We start from the raw sequence: 17,523 nt of genomic DNA on the forward strand, positions 1-17,523 counted from the left end.
ATGAGGGAAGTAGGCTGGTATTTCTGAGCAAGCAGTACTGCTGCGCTCTAGCAGACGTCCTGCCTGGGTGTGCAGCAGCACTTCCCGGCTCCTGCACCCATCTGAAGGAGAGCCCAGCAGCCTGCTGGCACACGGGAGGCACCAGGGGACAGGGAATGTTGCAGCAGGCAGGGATGGTGTTTTATTCAAGTTGGTGATGACTGGGAGTTACCTCCTGTGCCTTTGCTTCTTTGGCTGCTTTTCCATTTTGTCCTTGCTCCAACGGATCACTTGTTCACTTGCTGCACACCTGGCTGTGTTAGTGCAGCAGTGTTTTCCGTGGTTTGCTCTCAGGGCAGAAATGAAGGAACCCCCAAGCACAAGGTACGATCTGCCTCTTTCACCACCTTGAAGCTCTCTGTACTCACACGAGGCAGAGAGGGGAGTTTGTCCTTACCAAGACACAGCCCGGAGGGGCACTGTCACGCAAAATTGATCCCCCAAATCAATGAAATAGCGTGTGTGTTTGAAAAGGTGAGACACTTTCATGGTCTTGCTGGGACCAGAGCAGCAGTGCAATAACGTCCCACAGGTAGGTGTGTACAGCACACTGATTAACGAGCACTTTCTGTGATTGTCACGGTAATGCTGACGAGTTAGTCATGGGAACTGCATGCAAGTTTTGATTACTTCATAACTAGAGGGTGAATTTGGAAGTGACCAATTTCTGCCATAAAAGACTAATCATAGTTTATGAAGTATTTATTTCTGTTGTACTAGAGAAATTCTGTGCTACTGGAACTGAACATGCTGGAGTTGGATTTCAGGTCGCTTTGACATGAACATGTGCTTCAGCTCCTTGGGTAATTTGCCGCACTGGGAGAATGCAGCAAACCTCTCGAGGGCTGAATTCTTCAGATTTCATTTTTATTCTTCCGCAGATCCTTAGAATTTGCACAAGATACACGCCAGAACAAGACACCATGACCTTTTCAGATGGCCTTACCCTAAACCGAACTCAGATGCACAATGCTGGATTTGGCCCGCTGACCGACCTCGTGTTCACGTTTGCCAACCAGCTCCTGCCTTTGGAAATGGATGATACAGAAACCGGTCTCCTTAGTGCCATCTGCCTCATCTGTGGAGGTACCGTACTGCGCGAATCAGACACGATAAGTTCTTCATTTATGTTCTACTTGCTTGGCTTTCCTGTACTAAAATATGTGTATATGTATATATATATATATATATATATATATAAAGATACATGCATACTATTATTATATATTACATATAAGTTATCACTTACACTGTAAGTGATATTAGTGACTTACATCACCTACACTAAAGATTTGTTTTCCACTGCTGATGGTTATTGTTTTTATTAGGGTTTTGAATGAATTGGATCAGACTGTCATGCTGATGCCTCATAAAGGACTACAGGATATATATACATATATATCCTCTTGCATTTTTCCTAAGCAGTATGTGGGCACCTGTGTGAATGAATGAGCTGTGCTAGAGCAAGACGCCCTTTATGCAACTTTTGCTCATAAATAAAATTGCAAGTTGCATGCACATCGTTACATTCGCACAGAACTCACTGGTGATGACCTTCTTTAGGAGAAGTAGGCTATGATTTTTTGGGGTCTGATTACAACTGAGAAGGACAGTGCCAGGTAAAATCAGGTAAAACTGTACATTTGAAAGACAAAAAAGTCTCAGATATTTTCCAAAATTCTCTGTAAGGTAAATTTTGATCACCTGCTTTCTCTCCTACTGTGCAAATGTTGGACTTGCATTAGAATCAGGCTGTGTTTAGCTGAGCCATTTTATTGAAATGCGAACTTGATACTATTTTTTGCATAATTACACTCCACAGTACTTTAAGTGCTATTAGAGACCAACTGTTGTAACAACAAAAGTCAGTCTTTGTTGACAGTGGACCTTCAGTACAAAATCATTCTGCTTTTGTGTCTCTAACCATATCCCATCAAAAGCAGTGACGGATTCTGACACGTCATGGATGTGTTACTGGTGTATCCTGCTTTATGGTGATGTTTGCTGTCACTCAAGCTAGCACTGCCATCTGCTGATATATGATGGTAACTCACTTTGGGTTAGTGTTGATACAAAAAATAAATCATCTGTAATCTCTTTGTATACGTAGATATCTTACAAATGATTCATACAAAATTAATTCTAAGTATAGTTTGCAGCAAGGTGTTCTCCCCGTGGAGAGGGAGGTGCTGGTAATTCCGGACCATTCAAATGTCAAACCTCCCCAGTAACCAAGGGAAAGTGAGTCCAAGTTTTGGAAAACTGGGGTTTGACATCTTCCTATGGAATACAAGCTGCACAGCGTACTTCTCCACATAAGTGGAGGAAATGATGAAATTCAGGGAGAATTGAGAACATGGAAAGTTTTCACTTCTGTGATTTTTTTTTTCTGTGATGAAAAAAAAATGTATTTAAAATCTGTGATCTGATACTTCCTGCAGATCGCCAGGACCTCGAAGAACCGATGAAAGTGGATAAGCTTCAGGAACCATTGCTTGAGGCACTGAAAATTTATATCCGAAAGAGACGACCCAACAAGCCTCATATGTTTCCAAAGATCTTAATGAAAATCACAGATCTTCGTAGCATCAGTGCAAAAGGTACCTACCCTATTTCACAGTAATTCAGCGTCAATGCTGCTTTCAGAGGAAACAGGCCTGAAGACCTGGGTGGTTGTTTGTTTGTTTAACGTAACTGGGAGGTCTTCTTGGCCTTTCTTTTCCCCCTTGCTCATGTAACTGCCGTGCTGAAATTGGTTCTACTTTACATGCACAGTGCTACATTCTTCATGCGATTCTGTGTGAAGTTATCAGTGGTTTTGCAGTTGTGGTACTTGCTCCTTTGTTCCTGACAGTGAGACTGGTTCGTTAGGGGACTTCATCAGTATTCGTGTGGGAAGTCGGTCATTGCCTTTCTAGATGATTTTTGAAGCTCCTCAGCTAAGGCACAGGCACAAGCTCTCCCCTCCAGCCTGGGGTTATTGCTGTGACTGCGTGTGCTCCCCCCAGCGTGTACACTGTAGCAGCATGGATGAGCAAAATATGTCCACAGGCTCTCTCTGGAATGGTTCTGCAATACTCAGGCTATTTTCTTTTTAATTTTGTTGGCTCTTTTTCCCTTCTTTTCATTTTTAAAAAGCGCAGATTTGTATTCCATTTGGCTCATTTTAAGCTGATGGTCAGGAATCTTATGAGATGTATTATACCGGATATTTGAACTCTGAGGTTGATGGCTCTGAAATGTCTGAAGTTGTCCTGATTGATAGACGAAATCCTTTCCCCACCAGCAACAAACTTTGTAAAGCACATTTGTGCTTCAGTGTGGAAGGGAATCTTTACTGTACACACTCACTGTTTTAGTATCTTACTTTCAGTCCTTCAAATACATCACCTGCTTGCAGCAGAATGCACTTAGGCTGCATTGCTGTTACTGGTGCCTGAAAATAGCCCAGGGCTTTCTGACCGTTGCTTGCTTACCCCTGGAAGCAGCAGCCGGTAGCAGCGTTCAGAGGGACAGCGTTACGCTGCTGTACAGATCCGGCTTTCCCTAGCAGTAACCTTTCTGTTCTCTGAGGAGCTCTGTCCACCCATCACGGGAGGTCTCCTCTGTGTGTCAGTAATTTACTCGTCCCTTCATGGGTCCCTCAGAGGTAACAGCCCAGTGCCTGGCAGGGCGCTGCCCATACGGAGCAGCTGTTGTGGTGTGAGGGATCTGGACAGGGCGTGCGTTGGTCTTTCCTGCGTGTGCGATGTGTTCAAGAAGCCCCAATGCACCCTAGGAGCACCGTGCTTCACTGTGTTGTTTTTTCCCCCCCTGTACTCGTGTTAGTTATTGTCTCACAGTCTGAGTAGTCAGGATTAATAGAGTAATTGTGTTTAATCCTACACACAATAGCCTGCGAAGCCGTCTCTATATAAAAATACCCATTGTTGTTACTGGAGGAAAAGTAGTGAATGGGTGGTTAGCTCCAGTTAAATCAGATGTAAACAGTGTTTCTGTGTACTTTTGTGGTTAATTAGCATGAGACAAAACACCTGCAGGCTGCAGAAGGCAGCTTCACAAAAGTATCCATTTGCCTGAGTTTGGTCTTTTATAGCACAAGGGTTTGTTAAATTCTGATTCTTACCTCACGGTTTGCTATGTGGAAAATAATTATTTACTTCTCTCATATTGCTGTGCCTATTTAACATGCCTACTCCTCAGCTATTTAACACGAATCAGGCAACATTTTTGTCCTCCTTGCAGATTCAGTCTGGATTAAAGACTATAACGTATATTCCAATTTATAAAGACATTTAGTGATCACCGTTGAATTTAATTTGTCAGTATCATTTAATGCCATTCTGGTTCCGTCTCTGAAAAGAAGCGTTTCATCCAATTTACCTGTGCTGTAATATCAAGTGCTACGATCACAATTTAAAACTAATTTGCTAAGGAGTGCTCATCTAACTCCATTTTCCTGCAATGAAGGAAGCAGTTCACTTACTTACGTAATTTTGTATGCAGAACTACAGAGGGAGACACCGAATCCATTAAAATAATGTACCCTGAAATTGCCACTGATGGTGCTAAGGAAAAAGAAATTGTACAAATCGTCCTAATGGAAAGAACTTCTTTTTGTTTTCTTTTTAAAGGTGCAGAACGTGTCATTACATTGAAAATGGAAATTCCTGGATCCATGCCGCCTCTCATTCAGGAAATGTTGGAGAACTCTGAAGGACACGAACCACTGACACCGACCTCAAATGGAAACACTGCAGAACACAGTCCCAGTATCTCACCTAGTTCAGTGGATAACAGCAGTGTCAGTCAATCCCCCATGGTGCAATAAGACATTTTCCAGCTACTTCAGACATTCCTAATACCTTATGTACAGGGATGAAAAGCAAGAGAAACATTTTTACTGCTGCTTAGTTTCTGGACTTAATATATATCTATATATGTATATATATATAGATAAAAACTCAACAAGGACCAAGAAATTTTCATATGTATCGATATATACTCCTTGCTGTTTAAACTCTTAAAAATAGAAAATGCAAACTTTTGAAACTCTAAATCAGCCATTTCATGCAAAAAAAAAAAAATAGTTAAGCTTCTGTTTTCTCCTCTGAACATTCAAGACTGCATGGTGACAAGACAGATCTCAGACTTTAAATTCTGGTTGCATTCTGATGACTTTGTACATACACCTGTATGGCTGTACTTTCTATACTGGATGTTTGGTGCTTTCCTTTTGTCTCTCATACCTAAAGCGATCAAGACACCAACCAGACGAAATGGACTACTGTACACATCCAGGAAAGGAAATCGCAAGGACCGTCTGATTTAGTTAAATGAAAACTTCTCTTTGATGCCCTCAGTTTGCATCTCCTTGTAAAAAGTATACAAAAATTCACTGCACTAGCAGAAAAGACATCAGTATCAGCAGTAACTGCCAGCTCAGTTATTCAGATGTCACTTGTTCCACTGTTAACGTCACTTTAAAAGGAAAAAAAGTGGTTTCTTACCTGGCTGGTGACCTAGCTCCACAAGTAACTGCAACATTTCGACAGTAACGATAGCCTCCAAGGCAGAAACACTTCTCAGTGTTACCATGTTTTTGTTTACTTGTTCACAAGCCATTAGGGAAACTTCATGGGATGATAACCAGCAGACTCATTTACAGCTTTTGACTTGGTGAGTCTAGGGTATTTCCGTAAGAATCAACTGCCAGGAACTAGCTGGGTTATCCAGCCTTCCGGGTGCCAGGGAAGTACAGCTAGGACTTCCAGAAATACAAGGAGAGGATCTGCCTTCTTGGCCTTGATAAATCACCATGAAGCAGAGTGAAAACTGTGGTAGAATGGTTAACAGATTTAAAGTGTCAGTTTCTTAGGTTTCATTTAAAGCACTAGTGGATTTTTTTTTATATATTCTAGCAAGTCTGTGATGTACTTTCACTGGCTCTGTTTGTACATTGAGATTGTTTAACAATGCTTTCTATGTTCATATACTGTTTACCTTTTTCCATGGAGTCTCCTGGCAAAGAATAAAATATATTTATTTTAAAAAAACCTGCGTAGAAATAGTCCAAATTTTACACACGCACACACACAAGATAGTTTTCCATTTTTTAATGTTTAAACTTCATTTCAAAAAGCAGGTTTGCTGTTTGCAACCATGACAATTAAAATGTGCTTTAGCACAGCTGTCTAGAACATCTCTACAAGCCAGTCAGACAAATACATGACATTTCAATGAGTAAAAAAGAGCATAAAACTGTAGGTGTAAGAACAAAATGTTAAAATGCCTACACACAATAATAAAAACCATCAATTACATTATCACATAAAATAAGTCAAATGTACAAAAGTTTGCGACAGAAGGGACAAAAGGACAACACAAGATAGTTGTTGGAAAACATTTGTGTGCTCTTTGGGCACTTAATTAAACATATCAAAATCATCATCTTCATCAGACTCTGCAAAATATTTTACTTCTTTTCTAGCCCGGCCTGTCCGGGGCTTCGGGGCTGTTTCAGAGGCAAAGCCTGACTGAAAGATTTCCACATCCGAATCCTGGTCGAAAGCGGCCTTCTTAGATTTCTTTGGAAAAGAAAAGACAAATCAGTTGTGAAGCTCTGCGCGTGCTGCATTCGAACATTCACAACTGAAGCAAACCTTCCCTAACACCTACTGCCTGACCACACCTACACCCCGGGTGCTGTATCAGCAAACCACAGTACGAACGCGTACCTTTCAGCTAAAGTGATCCCTACGGTATTATTATTATAATAATTATTATTATTATTTTACAAGAATGGACTGTAGTGGAAACTGACCTTGCTTGGTGTGGATTTAGGTGTCTTCTTCCCAGGGTTGTATTCACCTTCATTTTCTGAACTGGATGCTTTCCTTTTCTTTGCCCCTCTACCTTTTCCTAGGATGGAGAATATATAAATTGACTCTCTTTTTCTTTTTCTTTTCTTTTTTTTAATAAACAAACAACATTCAGCAAACTGAACAAATGTGAAAGTACTACATTTTAGTAATGTCTACATGTTAAAGATGAAATTTATTTTACAGCTTAACCATCTTCACAACAGCAGTAAAATACAATGTATTTGATATTCCCAGTTTAACTCTTTCATATTTCTGCAGTTACCATTCATGCTATCAATTCATGCTGCTGGTTCAAGACAGGGCCAAACTTCATTAGCTAAACTTCCAGGCTCCTGGTGCACCGCAAGTCCTCAGTAGCCTTCTGTACTAATTATGCAGCATTAAATTCACCTTCACAGCTCAGTAAATTTACTGCGAACCGCAGCCACCAGCAGCGACACATCCTTTGCCTTTACGAACGGTTCTGATCAAATCACTGGTATGCTGATGTGCTGCTGTCACTCTCTTCTGAGGACTGTGGCATCTGAGAACAGGATGCCAACAAGAGCCAGAAAATCTTACTTATTAGAGTTACCAACATTTTACTGACTTGTATAAAGTTGAGATCAAAGAATGAAACTAAGCAGCACCCAAGAGAGGAGCTGAGCGATTCACAGGGGTTTGGAGTTATTAAATGCATTCCAAGCAGTTAAGGTCAGATCAAAAGTTCACATTATTGATTGTCAAAAGCTGGTAAACTTGTCGCACAAAAAGCTCATGGCTGAATAATCCACTGGTGATTCATTTACTAATAAACCAACGAGGTTCTACGCTTAGAGACTGCTTCTACTGCCTTTTGAAAGTCATCATGACCCCATCATGACAGAGCGCACAGCCTTGCGTGCTGCTTGTCAGCATTACACCAGGATTCTTACCTTTGGGTGCTGCGGTCTTCTTTGGAATGCCAAATTCTGAATCCGAGTCAGAGTTTATAGTTTCCACCTTCTTGGCCTTGGGAGCCCTTTTGGGTTTAGGTGGCGCATCTACTTTTGCTGTTGGAAGTTAGAGATACCAAATGTGTTAAATTCATATACTGGTTAAAGTATTCAATTTTATTAGGTTACAGCATAAATGGCAGATATTACAGCATGAATGGCAGATATTAAAATGAGAGGAGCAGTTTCTGCACATGGCAAGAACAAATTTTAACTTGTATGCTAGAACAGTGAGAAATAAACAGGCGGTTTTCTTTGTCACACTCTAATTAAGGGGTATCAGTGCCTTCAGTCCATTCCAGTGCCTTGAATTAAATACTCTTTCATCTTTTAGTAGGCAAATTTCATATGAACAGCACAAGGCATTGTGCAAGGCACAATTACCTGGCCAAAACCTATACAGTGCTGTAGGAGGACGCCTAAACCTCAGCCCCTGACGCTGGCTTACTATTTTACTTTGGTGATGTTGAAGCAAAGTGTGCTCCATTGCCAAGCACTATCCCGCAGATAAGCCGTGATATGCAGCTGTGTTCAGTTGGCCCCGAGTCCTCAAATTCTGTTAACTGATGTTAGAAGAGGTGCGGGCTTGTGGCTGACAAACCAGGAATTCGGGAGAAGGAAGTAACCGGGGAATGAAAGAGCAGCACGATACGCTGCCACAAACACTGCTTGTACCCCCACCCCCAGAAACTGAGCCTGTCGTCACTGGTCATCTCCTGGGGAGAGGGAGTTCTCTCGCAGAACAGCAAATCCAAAGATGACAGAACTCTTAAATGGCACCTGGAGCTAAAGTAATAGTGTCCATGGCTTCCAGAACACTCATCTCCCTCCCAGTGGGCTTCTGAGCCACTGTCTTAGTGGTTCCTGCACCGTACAACTGGGAAGGATCACGGACAGCAACTAGGCCTGATCAGGAGAGCCAAGCTCTCCACTTGGTACCATGACATAAAATGGAAGTTCGCACTGACGTCAAGGTACGCACGCTCTCAAGAAGCCCACGTTTTTGGCAGAAGGCTCAGGAATGGAGTCAGTCCCAAAGCTGATGCGCAGGGGACTTCTCACTGCTGGAATCTGACAGCTGTGCTATTCAAGGCGAGCAGCTGCTTACAATCAGAGAGTAAGACTGGTCTGGGGATTTCTCTTAGGCTTACTATAAAGCACTAGAACCACAGGCCTCTCAAAGAGTGCATGGAAAGCAAGCTCAGCAGTCTCTTGATCCTCTGTAGTGCACACCAGAGATCAGGAGATTTCATCTCAAATTGATTGAAGTCTGAAAAGAAACTGAACTCCTACCTAATCCCTTATTTTCCTTTCTATTCTTTTATGTTCCCTTCTCTGAGAAGGGGATGTGACTGTACAGACAGCAAGGCAGAACAAGTAGTTCTTTAGTTTCAGCTTCCTGTCCTCACAAATCCAAGCTCTGAAGTCACAGAAAATCAAACAGCTGTCTGGAATAATTGTTTCAGCTACACAATGGGCATCCCCCAGCGTGAGGGTGAGTGAATGGAATATTGCAATACCAGAAGATGGGTTTTGAACAGGCTGCTGACACAGGGCATGACGATGGACACAGAATTGAGGAGATGACTAGAAGGAGACTAGCCGACCAAGAACTAAGCACGTTAGGTTATCACTGCACTGTCAAACAAACCATGATCATCAAACTGTGATCATGAATAATTTGGGCAAAGATGTAAAAACACTTTTAAGATGTAAAGAAATGATTCAAAGGTGGAAGAGTTTTTTTAAAAAGGATTGACTTATGGGATAATCCTACACTTACCTTTTTTAGCAGCTACTGTTTTACTTGGAATTTTCTCTGCTTGTTTTGGGGTGAAAGACGATGAGAAAACAGGAGTAGAATCCTCTTCATCACTGTCCAATTTTGTTGTATCTATAATCACAGAGTATGTTTAAATTAAGATTTGTTCACTGCATATTTAAAATCATTCATCAGTAAGTCAAATTCAATCTCACAGAAACATTCCTCTGATACTACAGCTAGGCTATGGATGTACTGTGATTTTCTTATCTGTGATACAAGCTATGTTCCTCTAAGGATCAGAACCTCTTTCCCCTTTATAAATCTCAACATCTTTCTTCTACAACTACTTCATGAGTTTTGTGTTAACAACATAAATCCCCTAACACAGTCCATAACAGTTGCTAATGGCAAATAGACCAGTGAAAACAAGCTCACCATCATCTGTCTTCTGCGAGTAAGATGGGAAAGAGAAGATGTTCCCAAAATCTTGATTTTTCTTCTCTTGAGACGTTTTCCTCCTTCCAAACAAGAAACAACAAGAAATTGCATTAACTACATACTGAAATAATGAGACATTATAGTGTCTATAAGAGATTAAATTCCTCTTTGGGCACTACAATGCATTTCTACCATCTTTGTGTATGCTTGCAGCAGTCAAATTCTTAAAATCACTTTCCAGTCATGTACTGTAAGCATTTAAAATTAACAGTACTACATTTTTATCAATAGCTCTCTATACCAAGCTGGTTCAAGAAGGAACACCAGAAAATGTTACTTGAAAGCATTTTAACGGATGACATTACTGGAACTTTATTCTTGATGGGTAAGTCACGTTTTCCCCTGTACTGGTCAATTGCAATGCGAAGACTTTCATTCCTCCCCAGCAATGTATAAATTTTATTTTACAAGGCACATGTAGATTAATAATTGATCGATGTTTTGTTTAAGGACTTATACATATAAAAAAATTATGAGAACATAAATACTGCTGAGTTCCAGTACTTACTCTGGAGATGGCTTTGATTTAGCTGGGGAGAAGTCATATTCATCTTTTTCTAAACTGTCTGAGGGAACAAACTCATCCTCTCTATCATTTGTAACTGGAGAAGCTTTTACTTTAAGTTCATCCAAATCATTGTTATTGTTGGCATCGTCATCATCATCGGCATCATCTTCTTCTTCTGAGAAGTCAAAAGTATATTTGGGCCTCTCAGCTGAAAGAAAAATACATATTTACACATTTCAAGATAGCTGGTTATGTTACTACATAAATAAAATAAAGTGGAAGTCACTACACAACCCATGCCTCAGATTATACAAGACAAAACGCGTGGGGGAAAAGAAACTTGTTTGAGTCTGGAAGAATAGAGGTGTATGTTTTAAACTGCTATGAAATATCTGACACCTCTTGTGGCTTGCTCAGGTACCTTCAACTTATGGCGTTATGAAGACATCACTGTAGAAGCACGTTTAAGGAATAAGAATCCTTCACTTACGATCAAAGTTTTCTTCACTATATCATTTGAACATTCTTCCTAATCAAGAGCTTGAAAAATCTATCAACAATTTTCCAGAAAAATCTTTTTTTTTTTTTTTTTTTTTAAACTATCAAATATTTAGATATTTTTAAAACTTTCAGACTCTGGTACTTCTGACTTTCCTAGACTGTTCTGATTTTTATTTTATTTTATTTTTTAGCCATTACAGTTTTGGGATTGTTTTGTCAAACATTGTCTTGCTTCCTTGTTTGACAAGATAACTGCATTAGTGTCCTTTTTTTTTTTTTTTTTTTTTTTTTTTGGTGAGTAATTTCTATTCTATTGTATTGGATAAAGTAAAAGATTTCTGGACAAAGTTACAGTTGCTTCTGTAGAAATTCCTGGTTCTGCCATTAAGAGGTTTTCTGGAATCATCACAGTGAAAAAAATACAACGCAAGCTATCTGTAGGAGATAAAGTCCCAATAGAATGCTGTGGTCAAATGAGAATGGAGGTACGTAGTTTAAATTTTCGGTCACAATGCACATTTCACGAAAGCTTGGGTACCTGCAGCTCTCCTAAGAAGAGAGTCTCTTGGAATAATCACAGGCTCATTCTCTTCTAAATCACTTTCAGACTTGGATTCATCATCTGACCATGGGTTTCGTTTCTTCACTTTTTTTCCACTGGATTTTGTAGATGATGGTGTTCTTCTTACTCTAGTGCCTGTAACAAGTTAAAGCATCTGTTACAGTCAGGGGAAGGGAAGAAAAGTGGAAAAACAAACAAACAAACAAAAAAACAGAAAGACACTTCGCCTTTTCTAATTGCTTATGATGCATAAACTTAATATAATTTATCTTAAAAAACTTTCCTTTAAACATCATAAATTTTCTTCTACTTCCTGAAGGAAAATTTAACAATGTGATGAAATAATTTCACACAGAACCTGACCTGCTGCTGCCAAACATATTTGTTTTATGACAGAAAAACTTAAAAGTCTCTTATTTGAAGTTTTAGCTCTTGTGCAAATTTCCATTTTTTAAAGGTTGCTGGGATTTTCCAGGAAAAGCACAATTTTCCGTTATTCAGGGAACAGGATCACAAACAGCTATGGGAAAAATCCAATTAACATGGGAAGCAGAGGGGGGATATTGGGGGGATACAAGTCAGTCAACTGCAGGGCAAGCTCAGGTCAAGTTGGGCTAATTGGCTCTGGCTCAACACGGGCTAGGGTGGATCTGAGCTTCACGTAGACAACTCAGTCATAACTGTACTCAGTGAACTTATTAAGCCAAGCCATAACCTGCATACTTGTAAACAGTCAGAATGACTGAATATGCCAATCAGAAATAGATGTCTTCAATCAAGTTCTACAGCCTGTACTGTTACACTGAGACTGAAGGTCAGTGCTGGCCCTTCAATGTCAGAGGACAAACAAGGTAGGAATTTCTGTTTAAACAGAATTAATCTAATTATGATAAAAATAATCTGTTTTTTTTCTACTTATCTATTTCTTTCTACATAGAAAATTTAGAACAAGATTTAGAACTCCCCCTCAAAATCAGATGTAGAAAATCGATCCCCACCCTCAGAAAAGCAGTTCACTTAACAGAAATTTCAGTAAGTTAGTAAAAGCAGAGAACAATAATAGATGTGACAACATATTTAACTTCAGCATTTACTACATTTGCTGTTAATCTCTACGTATGCCGTAATGCCAAAATGCTTCAAGTATTTCCACGCATCTCTTTAAGGAAGAAAAGCAGATGAAATAGTGATTAACATGGGTATAATTCCCTTCTCACCATGTTAAAAATATAGAATCATCACAGAATCATCGAAAGGCTCAGGTTGGAAGGGACCTTAAATATCATCTAGTTCCAACCTCCTATTAAATATATAAAAAATATACTTAATGCAAAATTAGTATTCATTTAAGCTTAATGATAACTGTGTAAGGATCTTACCAGGCTCCTTCTTCTCTCTCTTAATTTTGGGGGTTTTAGTTGCTGAGGCTGTCGTATTCAGTGAGTCATCCCCACCACCCTCAGCTTGTGCACCACCAAATTCTTCATCAAATTCCATTTTTATTGCTAGAGAATCAGTATCACCCTAAAAATATAAAAGAGTTGCGCAAAATAAAATTATACCTTTAAAATTTCAAGATAAAACTGCAATACAACTTTGTAGAACATAATAAATGAAAGTAGACTACTCCATTAACAGTTGTTGAATAGTCTTGGAAGGAAAAAAAAAATTAACAAAAGCACCTCAACAATAAGTAGTCAAAAGAGACTTTCAAACACAAAAGAAAAGATATCCAGTATTAACTTTTCCGTGCATTAAGGCAGCTGAACATTATAAAGAGCATTAGTGGGTTCTAGTGGCTTGGACTTATGTTACCAGCATAGAAAAATACAGTATTTAAATAATAATAATTTAAATAATTGTAACTACAACACTGGTTTGATTTACCTTTTTCTTTTTCAGCAGTTTCCTACTGGCATCTGCTTTCATTGCAGATGTAATCTGTGGAACTATTCTTCTACCAAATGGTGATGGCATGGTCTCTTCCAATTGAAGTTTCTTCATCTTGGGTTTACCAACTTTACCTTTTATTGGTTTGCCAACCATGCCAGCCAAAACATCTTCTCTTTCCTGTGCTTCTACTTTCTGACAAACAACGTGTGGGGGGGAGAAAAAAAATCTTTTTTATTAAGGACAAAGAGGAACACAGTGGTTATTTATGATTAATTTCTTAACATGGAGCATAAGACTTCCCTTAATTGTCAGATGAATTATAATACACATTCTAGTAATGAAAAAACAACCACTTGATCTTAGTAAGTTCTTAATTACCCCATGCAGTTAAAAATTATACTTTCATTCAAGCCTAAGTAAGCATGAGCTTTTGGACACTGCTGGATTGAAAATATTTCTTTTATCTATCTATTTTGTTCCTCATATACATATCTAGGTACTGATGTAACTTTTCAATCTTTTGTCACTTAAAGCAAGAAACTGGCTTTTAGAGTAATTTCTGCAAGGCACATTTTTCAGTCCTTTCATCAGCTTCTTTCACGATATCAACATATAGCTGAAAAGGAGACTTCAGAACAGAATACCTTGAATTACAGCTGCACAACAAACACACAGAGAAATAAAATAAATAAATAAAATAAATGCTTTATTTATATTATCCTGTGCTACCTCAAAAAGATTACATCATTCACTTTCTGGCAACACTGAAAACTGAGGCTCAGCAAGTTACCCACCAATATGCATTTAACTTTTTCCAGAGTTGCTAATGAGGCAAGGTAAAAGACCCTCATCTGATATTTATAGTCTACGTGCTTTGTTCCTAGATGTACTGCTTTGCATTTGACAATGCTTACTGCCTCACAACTGATTAGAACACGTACAACTGCTATTATTATTACTATTCCTAGTTACAACTCTCAATCTTTGTGTCATCAAAAAACGAGTTTGCTTCTGGTAATTTTCCTTTCACTGACTTGGAAAAACCATGATATTGTATAGATATAAGAAAAAATCCCTGAGGACCACAACTAGGAACTCAATTATCCAAAACTGATTTCCCACTTTTCCCTATATTTGGAGGACCATCTGTTTTTAATTCAAAATGTGTTCTTCTTTATTATTATTAATTTTTGCTTATTTTTAATACATATTTTTAGAAAGATATGTAAAACATACTTCAAGCTCTTCAACGAAAGCTGCTAAGTCTTCTTTCCAGAGATCTGATGAAGATTTCCTTTTAAGGTCATTTAGTTCTCTCTCCTAAAATGTGAAAATAGAACATAGAAGTTACTAAGTTACAGCCAAAGTAAATACTATCTAAACTGAACATGGTAATTAGAAACATCAGTAATTACTAAATCATTTCAGAACAAGCCTCCCACAGCGTACCAACCTTTGAATCTCTGTGTTTAATTAGCTCTTCTACTTTCTCTTTTGTAAGCGACCACAGAGACATGTTTAAGATGTAGTTAAAATCAGGGCCAGAAGTTGAGCCAGAAGCAGAGGATGCATCATCATTTTGGTTCTGCGGGTCCTCCTCTTCTGCTGCCTAAAGTGAAACATTCAGTTTTAGAAGCATTAATAATCTTAGCTCTATGCATCTACTTAACACTCCTCCAAAACACTTTGCTGGAGTAGTAAGGTGTTTCCTCACAGATTCAATGACACAAACACTTTTCTGTACCTTTCCAAAACCCCATGTTCCTGTCCCTTTCTATAGTTGTATTGTTTAATCATTGATTTAAGAAAATACAGCTGAACCTAATGCTAGCCATATGCCTTGTATCCTGTTAGACGCAGAAATTGGTACCCTCCTCTGTATCTCACATAGGCTGGAGTCCTTTGCCCTTTGGATATGCATGTACATCTGTTTCTTTAGAAATTAGCACAGTGTTTTTCTATACAAACTGCTAAAATAACCTTGAACGTAAGAGTTGTGGCTTGAAGGTGGATCAAAATTTCTCTTAATGATAGTTTTGCTATAAAATACTATACTGCGTGGAGTTAAAATACAGTAGTAATAAAAAAATGCAAAACAAATCAAATGAGAAATGAAAAATAAACAGCCAAAAGCAGTGGTAATGGCCCAGAAAAGTAGTAGTTGACAAAAATTTGCAAGCAGTTTCATCTTCCTGTACTAAAGTATGAAATTAAACTTGTCATTCTTTTGGAGCAATAAAAAAAACTGTCTGAGTCACTTGTAGGTAACTTCAAGAGTCATAGCTTTACAATATTCAAGTTTCATTCCAGAAAACCGATTAATAGGTTCTATATAGGTTCTATATAAATAATTGTGTTTACTATAATGTGACAAATAATAAGGGAAATATCAGTTTTAAATCTGGAATAACTGATGTAGCATTTAGCGTATCATCCAGTCAGAAGTCAAGTTGCCAGTTTTGATTAGAAAATTCAGTCGTCTGCGTTCTCATTTGCAACCCTTACCTAGTTTTTGTCTTAGAATTATCTATGTACATTACCAATATTGTGCAACAATATTTCTATATGAGTTTATATTTGTTAGAATGGAAGCCAATGAGAAGGAGTAATGAATAATCTTTTTCAAGTGCTGTGTCATAAGTTAGACGACTAGAAAACAAACATCTGAAAAAATGAGTATCATTTATAACAATAGCATCAAATGCATCCAGAGATTTCAGATCATTACCTTTTCCTGTGCTTCTTTCCAGGCTTTAACTGGATCAGATTCATAACCTCTCTGGACCAACATCTGAATCAAATCTCTTTTCGATCTATTCTCTACAAGATACACACACAATCAAAAATAAATAAATAAATGTCTTGAAAATAAGCATCTTACATGCAAGAATGTTTTACTATTTTTAAATAAATTCCACATTTTCCCCTACTGTTATCAATTCTAACTCACGTTTTACAGAGTATTTACTCACCTATGGTAATTTTTCCTTGTATCTTCTCTAAAATGAAGCGAGCTTGGTTGTTAAGTTTTGTAGATTCTGCACCCAACATTCCCACAAGCCATTCCTTGCGCAAACTATAATAATGTAATCGCAAATCAAAGAACTCCTTCAAAATGTCTTGCACTGTTTCATACTTCTTTAAACATCCCATATGATCAAATAGCACCTATAAAATACATAATATACTGCTTGAGAGAGACTGCATAACTCAAGCTTTGTGTTAGAGTTTATTTCTATTGCTCATATACATGCATCATACAAAGAGCAGAATTTTGAAGACTGTGAGCTCAAACCTTACTGTGGAACTATAGAGCACATAAATAACTGGATAGATTTTATTTTGATGACATAGATTTAACACGAGATTTATGGTAATACTTTCAAGCAGAGAAACAGGGATATAGAGAAGTATGCCTGAGTTCAGTTAAATGTCTAATTTTACCTAAATGCTAAAGCACAAGCTCAGCATCACTTGATGATTCACAACCATTTAACATAACAGTTGAAGAGCATCTTTAATAACCTCTAAATTCAGCTGTGAAAACTGTCACTTTAAACACTCCAGAAATCCTTCAAGTTCAAGCACAAAGTAAGAAATCATTTTTACACACTGGTGGAATCAATCCTGCCTGACTTCTGACATCTCCAGTTTAGACATTTAGAGGTGAACTAGTCACCCTAGGCGCCCTCTATAGTCAGCTGAAAGAAATAAGCCCCTCCAGAGAGCAATTCATCTGTCTAAGGCATCTATTTGGGAATTGGATGAATAATGAACTAGCTCACGTATGCATCTAACTTTTTAAGATGCTTACGCTAGGATAGATGAATTCCTACACAAGCACAAAAAGCAGAGAATATAGGGTTGAGGTGAAAAAAATGTTGTAATCTGTTAAAACA

At 38.4% G+C, this 17,523-nt stretch overlaps 2 protein-coding genes across 12 annotated transcripts in view; one reads left to right on the top strand and one right to left on the bottom strand.

The window, feature by feature from the left end:
- The window catches only part of RARB (retinoic acid receptor beta), a 320,810-nt gene extending 315,613 nt beyond the window's left edge, over positions 1-5,197 (top strand). For all 11 annotated transcript variants that reach the window (XM_084511751.1, XM_084511755.1, XM_084511754.1 and 8 more), the window contains 3 exons: positions 921-1,125; positions 2,481-2,639; positions 4,674-5,197. In XM_084511751.1, coding sequence (XP_084367877.1) covers positions 921-1,125; positions 2,481-2,639; positions 4,674-4,870 — 561 coding nt within the window. In that variant the 3' untranslated portion in view covers positions 4,871-5,197. The remainder of the gene's footprint in view (positions 1-920; positions 1,126-2,480; positions 2,640-4,673) is intronic.
- Positions 5,198-6,140: 943 nt separating this feature from the next.
- TOP2B (DNA topoisomerase II beta) overlaps positions 6,141-17,523 on the bottom strand; it is a 63,090-nt gene continuing 51,707 nt past the window's right edge. Inside the window, exons 24-36 of the mRNA XM_084511750.1 lie at positions 16,597-16,792; positions 16,353-16,444; positions 15,078-15,233; positions 14,861-14,944; positions 13,619-13,816; positions 13,111-13,255; positions 11,708-11,866; positions 10,669-10,876; positions 10,098-10,180; positions 9,681-9,791; positions 7,838-7,954; positions 6,863-6,960; positions 6,141-6,626 (exon numbers count right to left, since the gene is read on the bottom strand). Coding sequence (XP_084367876.1) covers positions 6,465-6,626; positions 6,863-6,960; positions 7,838-7,954; positions 9,681-9,791; positions 10,098-10,180; positions 10,669-10,876; positions 11,708-11,866; positions 13,111-13,255; positions 13,619-13,816; positions 14,861-14,944; positions 15,078-15,233; positions 16,353-16,444; positions 16,597-16,792 — 1,809 coding nt within the window. The 3' untranslated portion in view covers positions 6,141-6,464. The remainder of the gene's footprint in view (positions 6,627-6,862; positions 6,961-7,837; positions 7,955-9,680; positions 9,792-10,097; positions 10,181-10,668; positions 10,877-11,707; positions 11,867-13,110; positions 13,256-13,618; positions 13,817-14,860; positions 14,945-15,077; positions 15,234-16,352; positions 16,445-16,596; positions 16,793-17,523) is intronic.

Source organism: Aythya ferina (genome assembly GCF_964211825.1).
Source record: "Aythya ferina genome assembly, chromosome: 2".
In the NCBI taxonomy this organism is placed as follows: domain Eukaryota; kingdom Metazoa; phylum Chordata; class Aves; order Anseriformes; family Anatidae; genus Aythya; species Aythya ferina.